Source organism: Tiliqua scincoides, chromosome 3, assembly GCF_035046505.1.
Source record: "Tiliqua scincoides isolate rTilSci1 chromosome 3, rTilSci1.hap2, whole genome shotgun sequence".
NCBI classification, from domain to species: domain Eukaryota; kingdom Metazoa; phylum Chordata; class Lepidosauria; order Squamata; family Scincidae; genus Tiliqua; species Tiliqua scincoides.
In genome coordinates this window covers 129613917-129635728 of record NC_089823.1, presented here as the reverse complement: position 1 = coordinate 129635728, position 21812 = coordinate 129613917, and the positions used below count along the sequence as shown (strand labels likewise).

At 40.1% G+C, this 21812-nt stretch overlaps 1 protein-coding gene across 1 annotated transcript in view; it reads right to left on the bottom strand.

Annotated features, from left to right (window-relative positions):
• The window catches only part of NSD2 (nuclear receptor binding SET domain protein 2), a 69131-nt gene that overhangs the window by 8992 nt on the left and 38327 nt on the right, over nucleotides 1-21812 (bottom strand). Inside the window, exons 11-19 of the mRNA XM_066622415.1 lie at nucleotides 17472-17603; nucleotides 15966-16089; nucleotides 15231-15431; nucleotides 13461-13640; nucleotides 7185-7341; nucleotides 6283-6488; nucleotides 3556-3659; nucleotides 1479-1748; nucleotides 815-931 (exon numbers count right to left, since the gene is read on the bottom strand). Of these exons, the coding sequence (XP_066478512.1) occupies nucleotides 815-931; nucleotides 1479-1748; nucleotides 3556-3659; nucleotides 6283-6488; nucleotides 7185-7341; nucleotides 13461-13640; nucleotides 15231-15431; nucleotides 15966-16089; nucleotides 17472-17603 (1491 nt within the window). The remainder of the gene's footprint in view (nucleotides 1-814; nucleotides 932-1478; nucleotides 1749-3555; nucleotides 3660-6282; nucleotides 6489-7184; nucleotides 7342-13460; nucleotides 13641-15230; nucleotides 15432-15965; nucleotides 16090-17471; nucleotides 17604-21812) is intronic.

The following is a 21812-nucleotide window of genomic DNA, read 5'->3' as shown; positions in this document are numbered from 1 at the left end:
TTGGGTACATGTACATTGCTCTGCATCTACTTTCACTGCTATGGGGAGCCCTGCTACAGGTCGTGCTGGGCTCCCCGCATCCCTGGGAAGCTGCAGGGGCTTGGGTACATGTACTCCTGCAGCCTCCCTGAACAGCGCAATCACCCCGCTGCCTCCCCCCCTCCCAGCCATGCAAGAAATTAGTGGCTCTCAAACTCTCCCAGAGAGCTTGAGAACCTCTAGCTTAGAGACTAATTTTTAAGGGCTTCTGTTCCCACATTCAGACACAATTACTTTGGGCAAAATGGACATGTGGATGGTGGGGGAAGCATCCTGCCTTCCTCTACCCCTTACTTCTTCATTATATCACAAGTCAAACTGAGGGGGCTTTTGGCAAATGGATTTGCTCCTCTCTTTTCTGTGATATTGTTTCTAAGCTCTTCTCCTCAGTGAAAGGGAAATGGCCTAAAGCAAGGGTCTCCAAACCCCGGCCCGGGGGCCAGATGTGGCCCACAGCGAGCCTCTATTCGGCCCGTGGCCAGCCTCTTGTCCCCTGAAAGCCTCTGGCCCACTCGACTGAACATGACCAGAGCTATGCTCTGATTGCATCTGGAGGATAGTTCCATCTCTAATTTATTTATTTAAATTTTATATTTAAATTTTTTTCCGGCCCTCAGCACTGCGCTAGATATTTCATGTGACCTTCTGGCCAAAAAGTTTGGAGACCCCTGGCCTAAAGCAATTGCCTTACTGTTATTAAGTTTCTGATAATTACAATTTTTCTTTATGAAGGTCAAATCTGAGATTCTAATTAAGATGTTTATGTATACTGTACCTTATCAATAGTGAGCATATAAAAGTGTGTGATGTCATTTTCATGAGCATATTTGATTCTTGCCATACACTCCTCTTCATCAATTACCTCACCAACATATTCATTCACAAATTCCCCCTGAAGAAGAGAGAAGTATTGCTACTAAAATTATATGAAATCTAACAGATATAAGTTTCCCTGACTTTGCTTATGGTGGACAAAAAAAGATGTTTTCAAACATCTGTTTTGTGGACCCATCTGGTCAATTTTTCAATACGCTTAATTAAATCAAAGCTCCAGAAGTCTAAAACCTCATCAGTCTTCTGTTAAGACCACCTTATCAGTCTACAGTTCTCTTCCTCTTGTACAACCTAGATGATTCTGATCACAGTGAAAACTAAGCAACTTCAGATGAGTCAAGCAAGTAGGCCAAATCAAGAATCAAAATTCCTGGGTCTGGAGAACATCCCTAACCTTGAAAACAAGTAAATTCCATCTACCAAGTTTATTTTATTAGCTTATAGCGCCATCACCCAATATCCTATCTAATGGTAATTTCATATACACGAGGAAGCTAAACAAAAAACTCAAATAGCACATACAGAGAAAAGAAGACTGAAACTCTTCCTAATCCAGACACCACAAGACGTCTTCCAAGAAGTGACCCAACTTTCTTCATGCATACCTTTTTAATGTCCCTCTTTGCCACCAAGCCCCACCCTTTGCCATCAGTCTTGATGATCTTTGTCTCAGGGTACTGCCGTTTGGTGAAGCACTGGTTCTGGCAGCGCTCTCCAGCTGGACACACTTGTGGATGACATTCATACATTAGCATCCGATTTAGACACTCAGAATCAAGACCGCAGGGATTTTCATCAGAAGGTTTGCAGTTGCATTTGGGAATTTCAGAAATGTCAGCAGTGTAAATCTGAACTTTCCCAAAAGGTTTATTTACCTGAATCACACATACAAATAAATAGATTTGAATCAGTCACTGAACGTTATTCCCCCAAAAGGTAGTCTATCATCCAACAAAGTCATTTAGTCCAAAATACATCATCTCCATGGCAGTATTCTATGCTCTCTTGGATTGTTGCAAATCCATCTGCTGCTTATCTACGATATTCATTTCCTAAGATTTTGACAAATATGGCTCAACCAACCATATGGCTCAACCAAATGGGTCTTTAAGACCCTTGCAATTATACTCACTCTTTGCCTTACCTGAACTATTTAAAAATATTTTATATTTTTATAAAATATGTGGGCATTAATAAATGTTGGGCAGCAGTCAATCACTAGGCCTCTCCCTCTGACCAAGTCAAATGCAACTAATCCACTGGATTTTTTTTTTTTTAATGTTAGTCTTCTAACAAGAATATTTTGTATCTATTTGGAGGTTCTCTCTCTTTCATTTGCTAACATTCTCATTTTTATGCCTGCCAGGTCAAATATACTGGAAATGCTTCTGTATATTGTATGGCCATTGTATGTGGCAGGTCTAACATGAGCCAGCCACTCATGACATTGATTGCATGGCAGAGCCTCCAAACTAATGCTGCACAATCTTGTCGCAAAGAGACTCTCTTTGGTGTCAGCAAAGAGACTCTCCGTGCTGATGGAACGATTCACATGGTGAACAGCTCCCATCTGTTAAGGTTGCTGCAAATACTTGCTGGCAGAAAGAGCAATGCTTAAAACATAAAAATTAAATATAAAGTGTTCCATCCATACATAGAAAGTTTTACAAAGCCCAGCAGGTAGAGTTTCATACTTAGACTGGGGAGATCCAGCTTCAAGTCCCTGCAGGTCACTGGGTAAGGTCTGGGTAAAGCCACTATCTCAGCCCAATTTCCCTCATAAGGTTATGGCAAAGGTAAAATGGGAAAGTGTCCGTACACTCTACCCTGGGCTCCTTGGAGGGTCAGTATAAAAAGTTAACAATTTAACAATTCCTGTACCTGCATTTTAGACTAGAGAATTAAGAAACAGTACAGGTTCTTTGAGGTATTTTTGGTAGCAGGACAGGAAATATTCTCAAAAAGTTATCTTTTCTTAAGTACTATGCTTGCTCTTCCTCTCTCCAGAGGTGGATTTCTTTAATCAACAGATTTACAGCACAGACCTAAACATTTTTACTCAAAAGTAAATCTCACTGTGTTCATGGGGCTTATTTAAAAGCAAGTGTGTTTAGGACTGCAGCCTTATACATTTTTCTCTAAGGTCAACATATAATTAATTGCAAGCTCCCTATACATGGAAGAAAATTTTCTATAAGGTTTTTCTCAAAACTGCAGTTAGTTCTCACATAGTATTCTGTCAGTGTTCCTGTTTGTCTGCATAAACTATATTTTTACATTTCAGATACAAATTTACACAGATACAAAGTCTATCCTTACTGATAAGTATTTTGAGATTTCTTATTTTATTGTTTTAAACATTATTGTGGATTGCAGTTGCCCTGAGACCATTTTTGCTAAAAGACAAGGCATAGATGCTTAATAAAAAATCTGTATTAACATGAATCTTAGTATAAGCGTTATGCTCTATTCAACACATGCTAAGAGAAAGATTCAACAGTCCATTTGATTCTAAAGAGATGGCTGAAAAGTGTCATCCACGCCATCATCAAAGGGTACTCAGTAGGCCCAAGTCCAATTCAAACCCACCCCTGAACAGGCTGCATGAGAGACCCTCATCCTGTAGATCATATTAACAACATTATCAACAGTCAAAACCGGGACAAGAACAGCTCATCATACTTTTATGTGTTTGTAAGGAGGAGGTTTACGTTCATTTTCTTGGGTTTCTTTTGCTTCCCGCTGAAGTTTTATTTCTCGAAAACGTGCTTCAGCATCTTGCAAAGCTTTAAAAAGAAAATATTGGTAGTCATTAGGGGGAACAAATTATTTCACCCACGTGAACATATCCCAGTCTCATAATGTATAATGCAGGCACCAACTCTGCACATGTGCACACAAACATTTGGGAGGAATGTGATTTGGGGAGATTTGGGCTAGCAAAACTGTACTGTTATGGTTTTAGCAAGCAGTTAATAACTCATAATCTTTAAGTGCCCTGATCTCAGTTACAAGCCAGGCTTCAAATGAGAGACTGTTTTATGAACTTTAGAAACTAGACAAATATTGTGAAAGGCTGTATTAGTGACTTCTAGTATTACTGTTCTTATGCAACATACAGATGATGAGCTTGGACTCCCAAAAACAGAGCAAAGAGAAAGAGATGCTTTTCCTTATTCTGGTGCGGGGCAGGAATCAAATCACAGTGGGTGCCATCAGATCCCTAAGAGCATTATTAAAGATTTGGGACCACACACCCCTTCTCTCCACATCTGAGTCCAATTCCAACACAAAACTTTGAAGTGAAACTACTCTTTGACAAAGCCCCTTAACTGCTTCCCTGCATCCCAGTAAAAGAACATGCCGGTGCTGAAGTAGCCACAGAACACATAACAAGCATGGAACTGGTATAATGAAAGTCTGGTGAAAGTGAATGCTGCAATGGAAAAAGCAGACATCAGCTGGGGTGTAGGGTTAGAAACAGGCACACAGTGCTGCAACCCCAACCCCCTAGAAAACTGCACTAATTTAGTATTCTGTTAAAAATTTGTACCCCATCTTTTCTTCCATGATTCCAGGCAATTTACAACATTCAAATCTTTACCAAAAAAAATGAAACATTCTAGGCATTTTACAAGTCTGGGCAGGATTTCCAGTAGGCAGCCATGTTTCAGTGAACATAAGAGAGTGCCTTGTGGCATCTTTAAGACTAACTGGGAGTCATTCTGATCACTGCTTCAGTGATGTACTGCTCAGTGTCTACTGCCCAGTGAAGGCATACTGAAGCTAATCAAAGGGAGACTTTCTAGCAGAAGGACTTCCAAGTTCCAATCTACTCATCAGTCTTACTACATCAAGAATGGTGTGTGATTTTGTAGATCCTCAACTATCCAGGGCTTTGGCAGCAAGCCAGTAGAGTATTTCTAACATTTCTAGGTTACTTCAACCATGCCCAGATAATAAACCATACAGAAGGAATGCATGCCCATAATAAAGGGGCAGCTGCAAAGTACCTCCTGCTCAAACTAGTTGAGCAATTCAACGTCTAATTGACTTTCCTTTTCATTTTTTAAAGTAAGGATTTCAAAGTGCCTGACTGCTTCAACCTACACCATGATACTAAAACAGTATTTACTCTGGGAGACAAGCGGTAGCAAACAGTTTTGGGGCAGGGATTTTGGTGGTGCATGAGTGTGAGAGATGCACTTTACACTCTCGCATAACACCAGAACCAGGCGACATCCGCTAAAATTGAGTGTTGGGAGAGTTATGTCACAAACTTAGGGGGTTTTGGGGTGTTCAGAGTTCTTGGTTCTCAAACCCTAAAGCCCTCAAGGCCCCCCTGTCCAGTAGTACTGCCACCACCCTGTATGTGCCAGTGCCTCAGTCCAGGGACACCGAGACCCTCTAGGCTTAACTCTAGCCCTTGCAGGCACTGAGCTCTTTCTCCAATTAAAGCTTCAGTCCTCAAGTTACTAGACCTCAATGAGCACTTGGTAGCTTGCTGAATGGCTAGGCAGGATTCTGAACCTTAAAAGAGATTTTAGTTTATTAAGTACATAAGGTTACATAAGGCAGCAAATGCTAGAGGCATAAACATCTAGTAAACATATCAGCAATAAAATAATAAAGCTAGCTGGCTATCTCTATTAATAGCTATCTCTCACCTGGGTCAGTTACTCTTGTAGATCTCTTAGCTCTAGGCTACCTGTGAGGCCAGATGCCCATGGTGGACAATTGGAGCTCACAAGCGTGCAGGATGTTGCACCCAAAAAACTCTGCCCAAGAAGAACCGGACACACCCCTTGGGGCACTCATTACTATACTTCTTATGCTAAAAGTGCTGAGGTAATAAGTGCTTCATACTTATTTAGACTGTCCAATCAGAAACTTTTGAGGACAGAACCTTCTCAGAGTGGGTCTGGTTACTAGCCCTCCTAGTTCTTACCCCTCCCAAATAGCTGCATTCCATTCCGCTTGATCAGGCACCCCTCAGTCAACTGAGGTGTTATAACATTCCAATGGGTTGTAATTCTTGTTGTCTGTCCTTTCTGGCCAGCAAAGGAGAGCCAACAATCTTTTTGTTTATTTACTCACATTCTTGCAGCTAGGAATGGCTAGCAACTTCTCCGTTACTGACTTAGTTTGGCCTGGATGCCTTTAAAAGGGAACTGGACAAGTTTCTGGAGGAAAAATTCATTAGAGGTTACAAGCCACGATGTGTATGTGCAACCTCCTCATTTTAGATATGGGCTATGTCAGATGCAAGGATGCAGGTTTCTCGTTATCGGGAGTGCTCCCTGGGGCATTTGGTGGCCTGCTGTGAGATACAGGAAGCTGGACTAGATGGGCCTATGCAGTGGGGCTGTTATGTTCTTATGTGCCCTAATTATGAATAAATATCTGTACCATTTTTGAAAACTTTTCCAATTCCTTTAATTCCTTGGTATCGACTTCCCCGGTCTCCTTCCATATAAGGAAACACACGAGCCTGATGTGTCCAGTAATAATCTTTGGAGCCGAAGAAAAACACAGGAAACTCTCCGATCTCATGCTTCATTTTCTGGATATTTGGAGGAACATTTTTCGGATGGCACACTTCTGCAGGCCACCACCTATCACACAAATACCCCAATGAAATAAGTTACAATTGACATTTTGTTCTGTTAGAGATAAATTAATAATACGAACATAGGTCACTTAATGACCTTCCCCCTAAAGATCAAAGAACAACAAACAGGCTCTTTAATGAGGCAATCAGGTCTCCCATAGCCCGGAGCAAGTGTCTGTTTACATAGCAAACAAGAGGCTCTTAATGTGAAGAGAAGAGGCTCTAAATGAAGTAATTGGTCTCCAGTAGCCTGTATGTGTCTGGCAGGGAGTGTCTGTTTACACAACAAAGGCACTTGATGGGGCTGAATGTTTGCATAACAACCTAATTACATAACAATGGGATCAGAAAATATTCCAGTCATTTAGTGATACACACCTGTATCTGCTTAATCTTAGTTCCAAGAATAAAGTAATAAATCATTTAATAGTGGGACAGCACTATAATTACCACAGTCCCAAGCACAGGTGGGATACAAATGTGATTAAAAATAATGGATAATATGGATAATGGATTATTAATGGATTAATAATAATGGATGGTATCCAAAGAAAGATAGTCATGGCTAAACACTATCTAAATCTATGTGACAAGTTTGTCATGACTAACTTAAATTCCATTGATTTCAATGGAACTTGAGTATAACAAGCTTTCTTTGGATACAACCCAACAAGAACAAAAATAAAGATTACATCCAAACCTGTAATTTCCCAGTTTGACCCAAATGATGTCCTGAAAGTGAATTTTCTTTCCTGCTTTGCAGTCATTGCAATACCAACTTCCATCAGGCATTTCAATGTTTAAACAATCTGGGTGAAATGCTGCAGGACAAGACTCACAACATAGAAGACTTCCACCTACAAAGAAATAAATAAAATAATTTACATTTAAGCAAAATGAAAAATGAGAGGAGCCATAAAATTTAAAATACTTTATTATAAACACTGAAACAATGAGCATAGGATGAGACTATGGACAAGGATTCATACAAATGCAGTTCCTGAGCAATCAAGAGCACTGAACATCTGCTGGAGGAGGAAAGTGTGCCCTGCTCCACAGATGCATGTGGGACCCAATATCTAAAGGTCCATCTCCACACATAGATCCCTCTTACTGTATCAGTTGACAACCTGAACACAATTATGGCATTTTATCTTTTAAGCTTGATAGGAGATATTCAATGAAGATGAATATTTAGAAATCAATTTTAAAATATTGGCTTGTTCAGCAGAACTTAAGGCAGAGGACAAAATGGACAACATTAAATTTAAAGTACATGTAACTCTGTACCAAACAGGATCTTCCTCATAACCATACACCAGACTGAGTACAGGAACCAAAGAGAGCAGGGTTCACCCAAGGTTGTGATAGGAAAGAGAAAAAACATTTAGACACCTTAGTAAGAGACAAAGTGGAAGAAAAAGAAACATGATCACAAAGCTGAAGATTTCTAAGAGGCTTTGAAATAGAAGCAAGAAGGTAGAAGAGTGAATATTGTTATTCAGATAGTAGAAAGTGACCATTAAAAATATTTAAAGTAGTACAATGATGCTGAAATAATAAGATCAAGGGTAGCCAATAGAATTAGTTGGTCAAATCCTAGAGTTGGTTTTCTTCCAAAACCAAACTGAGTTTCCTGGAATGATGAGTGCATTATTATTAAATAAGAATATTTATATAGCCCCTTTCAAAAACAAAACATTCTCAATGTTGTTTTACATAGCAAAGGCATATGAAGATAGTTCCCTATTTCAACGATGCTCAGTTTAATGAAGTGATTACATCCAAGGGATACAAGCTAACAGCCTCTGGGGGGAAAATTTTATTTATTTGCATTTTAATCCCCCTTTTTACCTCACACAGTCTTAAGGCAGCTGAACCACTGATTAGGTAGTATTTGAAAAATTGCTTAACATTAAATGAATTGAATAACTGATAAATATTCCAAGTGGAAACATACAATTAATTAAGTGACAGAGAGCTAAGAATACCCGGGCTCCAAGTTACAGCCATCTGAATTACAGACATTTGACTTATAGAAGGCTACGTTGGCACTTTCGCACTGGAAGTCTATCCATTCTGGTGCTTTTGCACAAGTGAAATAGCACTGGGCCAGCAAGGGCCTACTATTTTGATATACATATGTTCCAGTTCTGAACAGGTCTACAGAATGGAACCAGTACATATGCTGAGGATTTAGTGTCGTTCTACTGCGATCCTATACCCACTTACCTGAACTTATTCTGAACAGGTCTATAGAATGGAACCAGTACATATGCTGAGGATTTACTGTAGTTCTGCTGCAATCCTATACCCACTTACCTTGGACTAAGAGCTCAATCCTATTGACCATAGTGCTGGCGCTCCTGCCCCAGCACTGGGTGTCGCAAAAATGCCACTCAGCACTGGGAGGACACAGGACAGGAGCACTGAGTGGCAAGTTCCCTTACTGGGCAGGAGAAAGGCTTTTCAGGGAAGAGGGAGGGCAGGAATAAGGCAGGGGCTAAACCTGGCGGAGGGAGGACAGGCCAGCAGTGGCTGCTGCCGAATCCCATACCCACCCCTGGAGCAGGGGAGCCACACAGTGGCCTCCTCAGTTCTGCACCAGCTCAGGAGCTGGCACAGATTCGAGGAGACCCATTGGGGTCAGTGGAGTTCTACATGAGGTAAGGGAACTGATGTTTCCTTATCCCTAGGAGATTCCGGCGGCTGCTCTGGCCCTGCGGGATGCAGCTGTGGCCTAAGCTGCCAGGGCAGTTTAAGATTAGGCTGTAGGTTCCACTGAATTCAATGAATTTTACTTCTGAGTAAACATGCATAGACTTGTGCTCTTTGTTCCTGATGATGTACTTTGAGTTGCAAGAAAACATGTCAGAAATCTGATTGCCCCTTTTTTCTATAAATGGATAAAAAAAACTTTTCAATGGTTTAGAATGCTTTATACTTCTCAGAGGACAACTAATTTTAGCTGGAATATATTATTTTAAAAATCTGACCTGGTTGATATGACAGGAAGCAGAATACATTAGGTTTAGACAGAACTATGGACCTATTAAAGTAACATGGAATTCCATAGTTAATGACAGAGAACAAATGGAATCACCTATTTTCCTTCAAAAGACTAAAAAGATCATTAACACAGTGAAAAATCACTTCAGGTGAGATGAAATGACTATAAATAATATAATGAATCCAATTTTCTTTAAGGTAATAGACCCTAAATTTACCTGTTTTCATATCTTATCACTCCAGGAAAACTCTTACAGACTTGGCTAGAAGTGCATCATGTGATGCTTTATAAAACCAGGAAATAACCCAGGGAATCCAAGTCATACAAGCATGAATGAATTGAATACAGATTACAAAATCCAAACTTTTGTATTGGTGATTAGACTGAACAGCAAGTACAGCAGGATCAAACTGGATGTTTTATGGTTATCATGAATCGTTGGGGGAAAAAGGAATCTTATTTGCTTGACTAACAGCCCAATCCTATGCACATCTACTCAGAAGTAAGTCTCATTAGATTCAATTAGGTTTACTCCCAGGAAAGTGTGGATAGGATTGGGCTGTAAGAAGATCAATTATATTTTTATATTCTGTATATATAGAAAAAGCATTTGGCTATGCTGAGCGGAATTTTCTGAAGTATTATTGGACTTTGACTTCAGGAAAAATAAACCAAGAAAATAGTCAAACCTGTTATATAACTCTCCAGCAGAAAAACTATTACCATTATCTTTTATCTGAAATTAGATTCCAATGGGAAGCAAGACAAGGATTTCCTTTATGCCACTTTTAAACAAAACAAAACATGAAGATTTAAAATATTTATGAAATAAAAATTCAAGACACTATGGATAAAACGTTATATGAAGATGATGTGGTTTTCTTGATATAGGAATCCAAAGACTGATTTAAACCTCTTCTAAGCATATTAAATAGTTTCAGCATGGTATCAGGTCATACAATTAATCTGCTTAAATCAGAATTTTTGGAAACTGTGAAAAATCACTTGAAAATAGAAGTCGCGAATGTAACAGGTTTAAGACAGAAGATAAAAGGTATCAGTTAGTTGGGTAGATAGCTTAAATACAACAATAATGGATAATTAAGAACTATTATTTAAGGAAGTAAAAATGGATTTGAAAGGCTGAGTGAAGGTTCTTGGAAGAATTTTGGTGATTAAAAGAAAATGATTTCCTCGATTTATACTCCTTTATGTCTTGCTTCTGTTTCCACAAAAAAAATGTTAAGTAGGATGCAGGGTGTAAATCAATTGTAGTTATTTGGAAGCATAAAGCTTTTCATGTTAAAACCAGTAACAGCTTGAAGGTGGGGTGGCTCTTCCTTGCATTCCAAGGTATCATTAAGTTGCAGCTTTTATTTTATTCCTAAAATAAAATATTGTAGAAATTTAAGAACAAACATACCCCACATTGGGGTACAAGAACTAATAAGGGTTCCTAGACTACTGTCTGCATGGACTTGACTACAAAATAAGGACCATTTCATGTTGATAAAAAATGAAATAAATGTAATAATTTAAAAGTTGCCTGGAGCTTCTGGAAAGGCAAACTATAATGTTTTATTTGGATTTTTAATATTTATTTAAACATGAACTTTACATAGCTTTTAGTATTTCTCAATTTTCTTTCCTTTACAAGAAGTCCACCTCTTGTTTTTCCAATATATATAAATCTGAAGTTACATCCAAAGTAGTCTAACAACTTGTGTAACAACTCTGGAGACACTGACCAAATCTTACGCAGTTCAAAAAGAACATACATTCAAGATGAAAATTAAAATGGGACAAAGATTCTGAAATTGGTATTTCTGCCATACAATGGGTATGTATACTTGTCATGAGAAATTTATTCATGTTCATTGGTTAAAAAGTCCAAGAAGAATTTTACAAAATTTTGAATAGCAGTACTATATACCTTTAGGACTACAGAGCATATAAGGAACCACATCTGGCTTAGGGTGCAGATATTAAAGTGCCAGACATTCTGTTATGTTTGTTGTGACTGCATATATCAGTCCCAAACTGTGTACTGGAGGAGTCCTTGGCAGTACCTCCTACTGGTTCTCCTGGGTGTTATCTTGGATCACACGAAATCTCACATGAACCAAGATGGTGATGCCCAAGAGAGCCAGGAAAAGAGGCTGTGGGGCCACTGTGGTCCCAATGAGTTTGGGAACCACTGGCATATAGGTATGGAAGTACTAGGAAAACATCCTGTCTCATATCAGATGTTTCAGATTATGAGGTTCCACTGAATTAAATCACTGCCTCATCAGGCCATTTGAAAGGATCTATATGGCATGCAGACCCAGAATCTGGAACATCAGACTAATGAGGAAAAGAAATGACTTCATTTAAAATGTAAAAAGGAGAAAACTTACAATCAGATAGGTAAAAAGTTCACCTTCCAATCAGATAGGTTAGAACACATTAAAACAATATGTTATGACTACCCAACATCCTTGGCTTTGACTACCCAACATCCTTTGACTAGTGACAGAGTGTTTACCTTCACTTCTACAATATAGCAGGAAAACTTGCAGTTGGAACAGATTTTTTTTCTGGCAGATAGGGAGGAAGCAAGCTCCCTTCAACTGCTCATTCTCTGGCTGATTACTGAGATGTGTTTCAAAGTGTTATTCCTGAGAATCTGGAGATGCAGCCTTATGATGGACATTGCTAGTCTAGCCAGTAGCAAAGACCGAAGCACCTTTCCTCTTATTTCTGCAATCAATTTTATTCTCTCTTCTCAGTTACAATAAAAAGGTAACACAAAGTGGGCTAGACATACTCCTATCATTAGATATCCTGTGTTAATGACAAAGGAGTGAGTAGGAGTTATCCAATTAACTTTTTGAAACTTTTGGGATTTCCTATGGAACAGTGTTGGACAAGAGCATACAGATTCTCAGAGAATCAAAGCAGGCCAAAGAACTACCCAACTCAAAGGTGGATACATCCTGCTTCATCCTCCTTGCACCTAGAGGCACAATCTAAAAGGAATTCCAGGCTACTGACTTAAATGGACACTATTTGGGAAGAAGTTAACAGCATACCTGAGCAGAACAGTCCAGAGGAAATACAGGAATATTTAGGAAAAGGGGTTGTTGTTAAGAAAAGGTCATAGAATCATAGAGTTGGAGGGGTCCTTGTAGGCCATCTAGTCCAACCTCCTGCTCAATGCAGGACATCCAGAGCCAGAGCATCCCGAACAGATGGCTGTCCAGCCTCTGCCTGAAGACCTCCAGTGAGGGAGAAAAACGTGAACAGTACATCAGTGCAACATGGTAGCTGAAAACCCGTGGGAGGAGCGAGGAATACGAGTTCAGGTAAATAATAAAAGCAGCAGAGCAAAAAAAAAACCACACACAAACCCATCTAAATAGTTACACACACTCAAAGCTAATGTCTTTCAAACAGTGTTCATATCACGTAGCAAACCAGTCCTTTAAAAGAAGGGATGATCAAAAGTAGTTTGTATGTTCATATGGGTGGTCCTGTCCTGTTCAAAGAAACCCATCATCCCACAAAGCACACCTAAAGTAGCACTTGAGAACCTAGCCTACACCAGTAATATGATATGGATCTAATGCTAGTGTAGCAGTTTCTGTACTGAACACCGTTACAATTATTGTATTTTTCACAAATGTCCTTTTTCAGAAAAAATTGGCAATTTAACAGACCCTTTGTGCTTTATCCACTAACCCAGATTCACATTTATTTTTTTTCATTAGTGGTCTGCACACTGGCACATTTAGAAATTCTAAATTCACTAATTGTATGAACTCCACCTTGGCCCTCATATCTTGGAGTGGTAAATAAAGGCTTTCCGACATAACTTTTAAGAAAAAAGTAAACTTACCAGAACACTACCTTCAACCTAATAAGAAACTTGGAATTTAAACACCCGTTATATTTAGAAGAAGAAATGGCTCTACATTTATTTACCTTTTGAGCACACAAAACACCAGCTTACATTTACGTGTGCATGGTGGCTTTTTCCTTTCGTGGCAGTGAAGTGGTTGGTACAAACAATGCTGCTGGAAGTTATCACTGAGCACCCTGCGGCAACACAACCATCTCCAGCATGGTAAGCAACTGGACAGCGAACACACCGCACCATTTTGCCTAGCAGAAGCAAAAGTAGATGTGTAAAGAATATTATCAAAACCAGAAACTAACAAGAAAATGTGCTGTTGATGGCCACAGTGAGAATGGAAAATCCTAAAATGCAGCTATATTTAACTGAAATATTGCACATTGTTTTACTTAAGAGGATGTGCATTCTCATTTTAAAAAAACCCATCCTTTATCCTCCCTTCACAGTTTTCATTCAATGGCAATATTTACCACATAACAAATCAAGTACAGTTAGCATACTCTCCCCATACTATAAAAGCTGCAATCTCTGGGACAGAAGGGCTGCCGGATATCATAATTTTCCAGACACAGGAATCTTCTCTTAGAATGTTGTCACTTCCACTGGGGATGCTGTCAATGCTATCAATTTCATACAGATTTTGTCAGTTTAAACTGAGCTGTTGTCAGTTTTCCCATAGTCACTGGCAACATATACTGCAAACAGGAAGTTGGGGCTGGTGAGCTTGCTGAGCTGGTTAATAGATCTGAGCTGGTTAATAGATCATCAAATTTTGAGTACCACAACTTTAATTGTATTCTGTTAATGCTCACCCATCTGGCAAAGTGCATATTAGTTGCCAAGATTAGCAGTACATTAAGGTGTCTGTTACAAAATGGAATGAGTTTGAACTTCAAACAGTGCTAGAATTTTTCCACACATTCTTTTGTTGGCTTTGCTTTATGATTTTCCTTGTTGTTTTGGTGCTGCTGTTTTGGCTTTGTTGATTATCTTTCATTGTACTGCTGAGATCACATCTGAAATGTAACTAGGTCTGGTTCCCTATGTTCAAGAATGCATCAAAATCGAAACATCGGAAAAAAGAAACGAAACAAAAATGAAAACAAAAATGGAAAGCTTGTCCTATGGCAGTGTTTCTCAATGTTTGTCTTTCACCATACCACTTCACATCGTCCATGGATTCAAAGTACCACCAGAAGGAACAAACAATGATATCATCGCCGGTTACAACTGGATTGCAAGATGTCATGTGACAAACACCAGTAAGAGGCTCAGGCTGGACAGGGTTTTTTTTGTTTAACTGCAGAAAACCATGCTTTGGAGCTCTGCTGTTTGTTGTGTCATGTTCCTTGTCTTGTTGCCGGGTGGAAGGTGTCCAAGGTCCTGCGAGTGCTAACAGACACCACGTCACCTACCACTGGTGGTACCCATACTACTGGTTGAGAAACACTGCCCTATGGGCATGAAAGAAAGAACATGGCCTTTTTCACTTAGAGAAGAACAAGTGGGCAAGTCAGGACAGGGTTGTGCACTGCAGATATACTGCACTGAATAAATGTAGCAGGGAACTGCTTAAGGAAGTCACAGGTATAAGTATATAAAATTAGTATATAGTTTTGGTTAGAAATCAGAAGGTTTTTTTAAATTAAAAAATGTAGAACAATATCTCTAGAAAAAATGTACAACAAAAAGGGAACAAATTTCAAGATGAAAGATTCTTTATTCACCAATGGGAGCTAGTGTGCAGGAGTGTCCTGACTGTGGGTATGCTATTGTGTGTACTGTCCTAAAGGAAGTACTTTAAAGATATCAGTAAGAAACATATAGAAAATAAATACCTTTGGATACTTTGGGATTTGAAGGATTAGTAACATGACAGCTCACACAACTGTGAAGAGGGCATCGAAACCCCCTGTTCTCAAACACTGTGAGGCGGAATTTTTTCACACACGCTTCATGGTAAAATTTTCCACAGTGGGATACAACACAACGTTTCACTTCTGATTTTTTGTCTTTACATACAAAACACGTGTGAATACCTAATAAAAAAAAGTTTAAAACAAAGGTTGAATATTTTTACCCTATCTCTAAAGTCTAGAACACAACCGGAATCATTTCTGAGTGATACTTCAGAAATTAAAGTTACTAATTGTTTATTAAGAAAACAATACTTTTTCAATATTGTTTGATGTTTATTCTTCATATGCTCTTCTTAATTAAAGCATCTCCTACTGATCTATAGTTCCCCTTTATCAATGAGAGCCTTTGCAGAAAAGAAAAGCAACTCTGCATAGGGAAGAAATGGTGTGATAAAGTATCGCTAAGTTGTTAGTATGTCTGAGCAACATGGGAAAGTGAAGAAAGACCTACAAACAACATTAATTTGCATTATTCTTACAACTTCCTATCTTAGCTCTTCATAGCAAGACTTTATGCTCTTATAATTAAGTCACTGCTATATCAATCTATGCACTGATAACAAGCCCCTTATGTTCCAGCATAACATCAAAAGGATAACAATTTCTTGAAACAAAAACATGCAAATATTGTTGATCTGTATGAGTAAGACTTGCCTGAAGAACATTCATTACAAATAAAGTGTTCAGAAGGTTTTCCAGGAAGTCCAGTGCAGCTTGCATGAAAAGCACCAAAACATCGTCCTTCACAAAGCAGCAAGTTTCCAGGCTTTTCACAGAGCTTTTGGGAGGAAGAAAGGTTAAGAGTTAAAAAGAAAAAACTGGAAGAGCCTTTTAGAAGGTTCAGGCAGACCTTCTGAAGCGCAGAGAGGTTGCGTGCAGCCTCCCTACACTTCAGAAGACCTCCGGGGGCAACCGAAAGGCACTCCTAATTGCATCCAGAGATTCTCTGAGGCCCCCCCACCCCAGATCTCAGTATCAGCAGGAATGGTATCTCCAGCAGATACCGAGGGTCGACCTGTACTTCCAATTGTAGCTGACACAGCAACTTAAATATTTCACTACAAGTTGTGAGCTGTGCATAGCAGGAAAGATTTATTTATTTAACCCAGAATTCTTCAACCTAGGGATCAGGACCCCAATGGAGATGCGAAACCTCAGTTATGGGGTTGCAACAACTGACAGGAATGAAAAAGGCTGAAGACCATTGGACTAGAGAACAACCATGTAAAGGGGGAGGCATCAGGTGTACCCTTCAGGTACCAGGAGATTTGCATCCCAGTCCTGCTCAGATTCTTAGCAAGTGGCTGGCGATGGGGTTAGGGTGGGGAGATAGGGTCCTGGGGGTGTGTGTGACAGAATTGATGGTGGGGTCCCCAGACTCATTATTTATTTATATATTGGGGCTGTGGCACGAAAAAGGTTGAAGACCACCCATTTAACTCATTAAACAGATTTGACACTCTAAGGGCACAATCCTAACCCCTTATGTCAGTGCTTTCCAGCACTGGCATAGTGGTGCCAATGGGACATGTGCTGCATCCTGCAGCTGGGTGTCACTCATGGAGGCCTCTTCAAAGTCAGGGAATGTTTGTTCCCTTACCTCAGAGCTGCATTGCCCTTACGTCAGTGCTGGAAAGCACTGACATAAGGGGTTAGGATTGTGCCCTAAGTGGCATTCAAAACTAAGCCGTGACTTATCCACAACACTGATAGCACAAGCAATACTGTACTGTCAATTTTAGGACAGTATTTACTGTTATGTTAATGATGCAAGTCATCGGTAGGATATGCTTCCCATTCAGAAGCCATTACAATCAGAATGTTACTTTTACTCTTCACAGCAGTATTTTCAGGCAAATATTTCTCCACTTAGACTGCAATCTTATACATGCTTACCTGAAAGTAGGTCCCACTGAACTGAATAGGACTTACTTCTGAGTAGACATGCATAGGATTGGACTGTGTGCGCACTTAGAAATATATTGCATTTAACTGGCTTGCATAACATAAGGCGTTCTAATGCAGGTACCCTGAAACTATTTAGACAACAATTTCAAAAAGATTCTTCAGACACACTAGTTCATCTTTAAATTCTCACACCTGCTTTGTCTATTTTCCATTATCAAAACAAGACCATGTTCAAACTGGTTTTCCTCTAACCTGACAAACATATTCCTTCCTTGCTGCAGCTCCTCGATCAGTCTTTTTGGATGAAAGAGATGCTTCTGCATGAGCCTCATCAGCACTTTCATAGGGTGACTCTGACCGTTCATCTCCTTGACCATCTGAAATCTAAAAATAAGCAAAATGAATTAATATTTACACATTCAGGTTAAACATAATCAAATTTGAGAAAGAAGACTATATGTGAAAGAGCACCAGTTCCACTATTATCTATTAGGTTCCATTATTAGATGAAGAAAAGTTGCCCTTTACAAATATGAAAAATACGCATTTGTTCTACTAGCTACATTACAATCTCAGTCAAAACTCAATTTGTAAATGGATTCATATTTTTGTAAACTGCTCTGGAGTTCATATTTCCTACTTGGGATAAACAAAACTTTTTTTTATTAAGTTCATAATTGCAGTAATTGTATTTTCAACTAAAATGTTCTTGAAGCAATTTACACAGCAAAATAAATCTTAAAAATTGTTTCTCTTCCTAAAAGGACTCTCATTCTAAAATGAAACAGAAGTGAGACACCAGCAAACAGTCACTGCAGGTGCTATGCTGGGAGAAATGGGGAGAATTGCTTTTCCCTTTTGAGAACTGCCACTTAAAAAGCACCTCTTTACCCAGTGAGTAGATCATTTATATTCCATTTGCATTTCTCCTGGCAGAGAACCAAGTTACAAGTGGGACATAGCTACTAATAGTGTGGTACAAATGCTTTGTAGTTTCAAGACAGGACTTCATTTTTCAGATTGTACCTGTCACAGAAATAGCACAAAATCAGGTTGACTGAGATTAGACTTTTCCAGCAAGCTGTCCCTTATCATAGTGTATACTGGAGTAGAAAGATACAGTACTGGAAAGATCTGTATGTACAGAGGGCCTGCACATATCCACACTCAGCATCAACTGACTTAACCAAATGTGGACCGAAAATATTTTTTAAAACTTCCTAAATATTTAAAACATTTCCTCCTTCCTTCCTTCTCTCTGGCTGCCAGCATTGCTCCTTGGAGCTCCACCATGTGTAGCTGCAGGCTCTGGCTTGCCATTCTTTACTCTCTGGTCTCTTGCAGTGCTTCACCTAGCAGCTCTCTCCAGTCCAGAGACACTTTGGCATGGCCCACCATTTGAAAATACTTTGCAATTTTACAGGGACTTGAGCATTTGGGGTTTTTTGTATCTGCAGGCAGTCCCAGAAACAAATTCTCAGGGATCCTGAGGGCCCACTGTATTCTAATAATTTCAGTGGTTACTATTTGGTTTCCAGACTCAATTCAATTTTTGATTTCTGAACTTTTGTTGTCTGGGACCAAGTCACCTGATTATGAGACCACTTATTGGTATATAAACCTCTCCACATGCTTAGCCCGTAATCAGAAGCCCTGCTTTAATTTCTTCTGCTCTCTGAAGAATGGTGTTTACTAGTAATTTCTCAGGGGTGGAACCCCACTCCTGGGATGTGCTATAACGGCAGCTCTAGCTTATTGGTGACCCTGGGGCACTCCCCCTATGCATGCATGTCTCAGCTCCCCTCCCCCCCACCATGGTGCCCAGGAACAAGTTCTCTTTAAAGTCATAATTGCAGCTTCAACAGCAGTAGCAATGAGACTCTTGCCCATCTGGGCAATAGAGTGGAACAACTGCATCAGCAGTCTATCCTCTTTCTTCCCTTGGTTCCTAAGGAAGGCTTACTGGGAGGCAATGGGGAGCAGCTGGCAGCAACAGATCTCCCACTTTACTGCCCAGTTCCTATTTAACAATTCCCAGAAGCCTCTCTTAGAAGCCCAGAAATGAATTGTAAAATGGTACCAGGCGAAAGATAAGCAAGTCTATTGCTCTCCCATAAAGACCCCATACATCCCTATGGGCCCTAGTTTACTGGATGGTGGGTTGAAGGGCAGTGGTGGCAATAGACTTTCATCTGCCTCAGAGATGGCATGGTATGGGAACTTGTGTGGGCATGAGACCCTGAAAGAGGTTCCACCTGAGGAGCTACCCCAGGATATTAGTCCTTAAAAATAGGCCAGTTGTTGGAGAAGGTTAAGTTGCTTATTATGATGTACTGCTGGGAAGATATTATTCATTATATGCTGGTATTGTTTTCAGTACTGTTTTGCCACATTGATAGAACTTGGTTTTCTTTTATTGTAATTATACAATATTTAAATTATGCTTTAAACTGTGATATATTGCAAAATTAGTTTTTATTGTCAGATGCCCTGAATGCCCAATATCTGGTAGAAAGGTGGCATGTAAATAGGGTAAAATAGAGTTAAGAACTGCCTCCATCCTGGTCACTTTCCAACTTGCTCAGGGCCACCTAATTAGTCCACGGCAGAGGCTGAAGACCTCTTTGCTTAAGTTTGCCTTCTCCCTTTAGTTGCTCCCCATTTTTACTCTGTTCTTTTACATGTGCTGAATTTTTGGGTTTTTCTATCTCTAGTTTTTATTGTGCTTGATTTACTGTACTGTATTTTATTGGTTGCAAACTAACCAACGCACCTTAGTTTTGAAGAGGAAAGGCGGTGTTTAAATCTTTAAAATACATAAATTTAAACAAGCTGTTTATATGAAAACAAAGCTGAACAGCCTTTATTTGCTTTCAAATGTAATTTTAAGAAAACTCTTAAATGTTCTGTACATGGAAAAAAGATGGGACTGCAGTCTTAATTTTCTTGGTCCATTTCAGCTGAAAATATACGCAGTGTAAAGAAGTTCCTTATGTTATTTTAAAAATATATATAGGAGGAATTATACTGTTAGAGTAATAATGTTTGCCCCAAAATTTAGGTATTCACATAATTAACACTTGGTATTTATATAGCGTTTTTAAGTGTTCAAAGAGCATCACATACATTATCTTGCTATAATTCTTATAACAATCCTGTAAAGCAGTGTTTCCCAAACTGTGGGTAGGGACCCACCAGTGGGTCACAAGACTATTTTTGATGGGTTGCTGAAAGTTTTTGAAATAGCGATAGGTTACCCCTTATCCAGACATCTGAAATCCAGACTCTTCTGAAATCCAGATATTTTTGTCCAAGATTTGTTCATTGTAATGTGAACACTAGACAGTCTTATGCTTCTTCCCAAGTACAGTGCAGGTATAGGCAGTAAGTTCTGTTCTCTGCTCTGTGGTGTGTACCTGTACAGATACAGTATTGCTGAAAAGTGTCAGAGGTTACCAGACACCCTTAGGGGTAGAAGGGAAAAGAGCCAGAGGAAGCATTTCTCATATTTATACAATTATTCCGAATTCCAGACGTCTGAAATCCAGACACCTTCCTGTCCCAAGTAGTCCAGATAAGGGATCACCAACCTGTATTTTAAAAAACCACTTTGCAAGCACCCTTGCCTGGTCTGCAGAAGAAAATCATTACTGGAATGCTAACCTATGGTATGGGGTAATCCTCAGCACTCCAAATTAAAATGTCACATTTTTCCAATTTTCTCTAGTAATTGGCAAGCTGTAGATGTGTGAGCCCTGTTTCAGCCATTTGTCTGGACTGGAAGTTCCTAACTATACATCTTGCTCTTCAGTTCAGCTTTCTGGGTACCCTAGAATGACTGTGAAGATTTGGAGGAACAGAGTGTGTGTGTGTGTGGTTTCTTTCTGGATTTCCTTTTTTGTCTAGTGCAGTGGTATTCAAACTGGGGCATCACAATGCCCCAGCCTGTGGGTCCTGGCCTCTGCCCCCTTAAGGGGTGGGGGCAGCCAGGAGATGGGGAAAGGCCTCTTGGGGGTGCGGGGAGCCCTGCGCAACCTTCGGCAGGGCTCCCCAGGTCAGGGAAAGTGAAAGCGGAGCGATCGCGCCCTGCTCCGCAAAACCGGAGGCGGAGCACGATCGCTCTGCTTTCCCTTCTGATGGAGCTGCAGGGACTGGGTTCCCCAGGTCAGGGAAATGGAGAGTGGGGTAATCGCGCTCCGCTTCCGTTTTTGCGGAGGCAGAGCAGATCACTCCATTCTCCCTTTCCCTGACCTGGGGCGCTCTGCAGGCGCTCACGCGGGGCTCCCCGCACACAGGGATGGCTGCTGCAGGGACTGGTGGGTGCATCCCAGTCCCTGCAGCCCCCTGAGCGACGCGATCCTTCCCCAGGATCATATCGCTGCCTTTCCCCTGCCGCCTCCCCCCCCCCCCGCTCCCGCAAAGACTTACTGTGGGTTTCAAACTCCCGGAGAGTTTGAAAACCGCAGGTCTAGTGGGTTGTGATAGATTGTTGTTTTTAAAAGCAGATCCCTGTGCTTAAAAGTCTGAGAAGCACTGTTGAAAAGTGTTATCTGCATACTAGGTAGGGAGCAAAAAGGTGATTTGCTCAGTGCT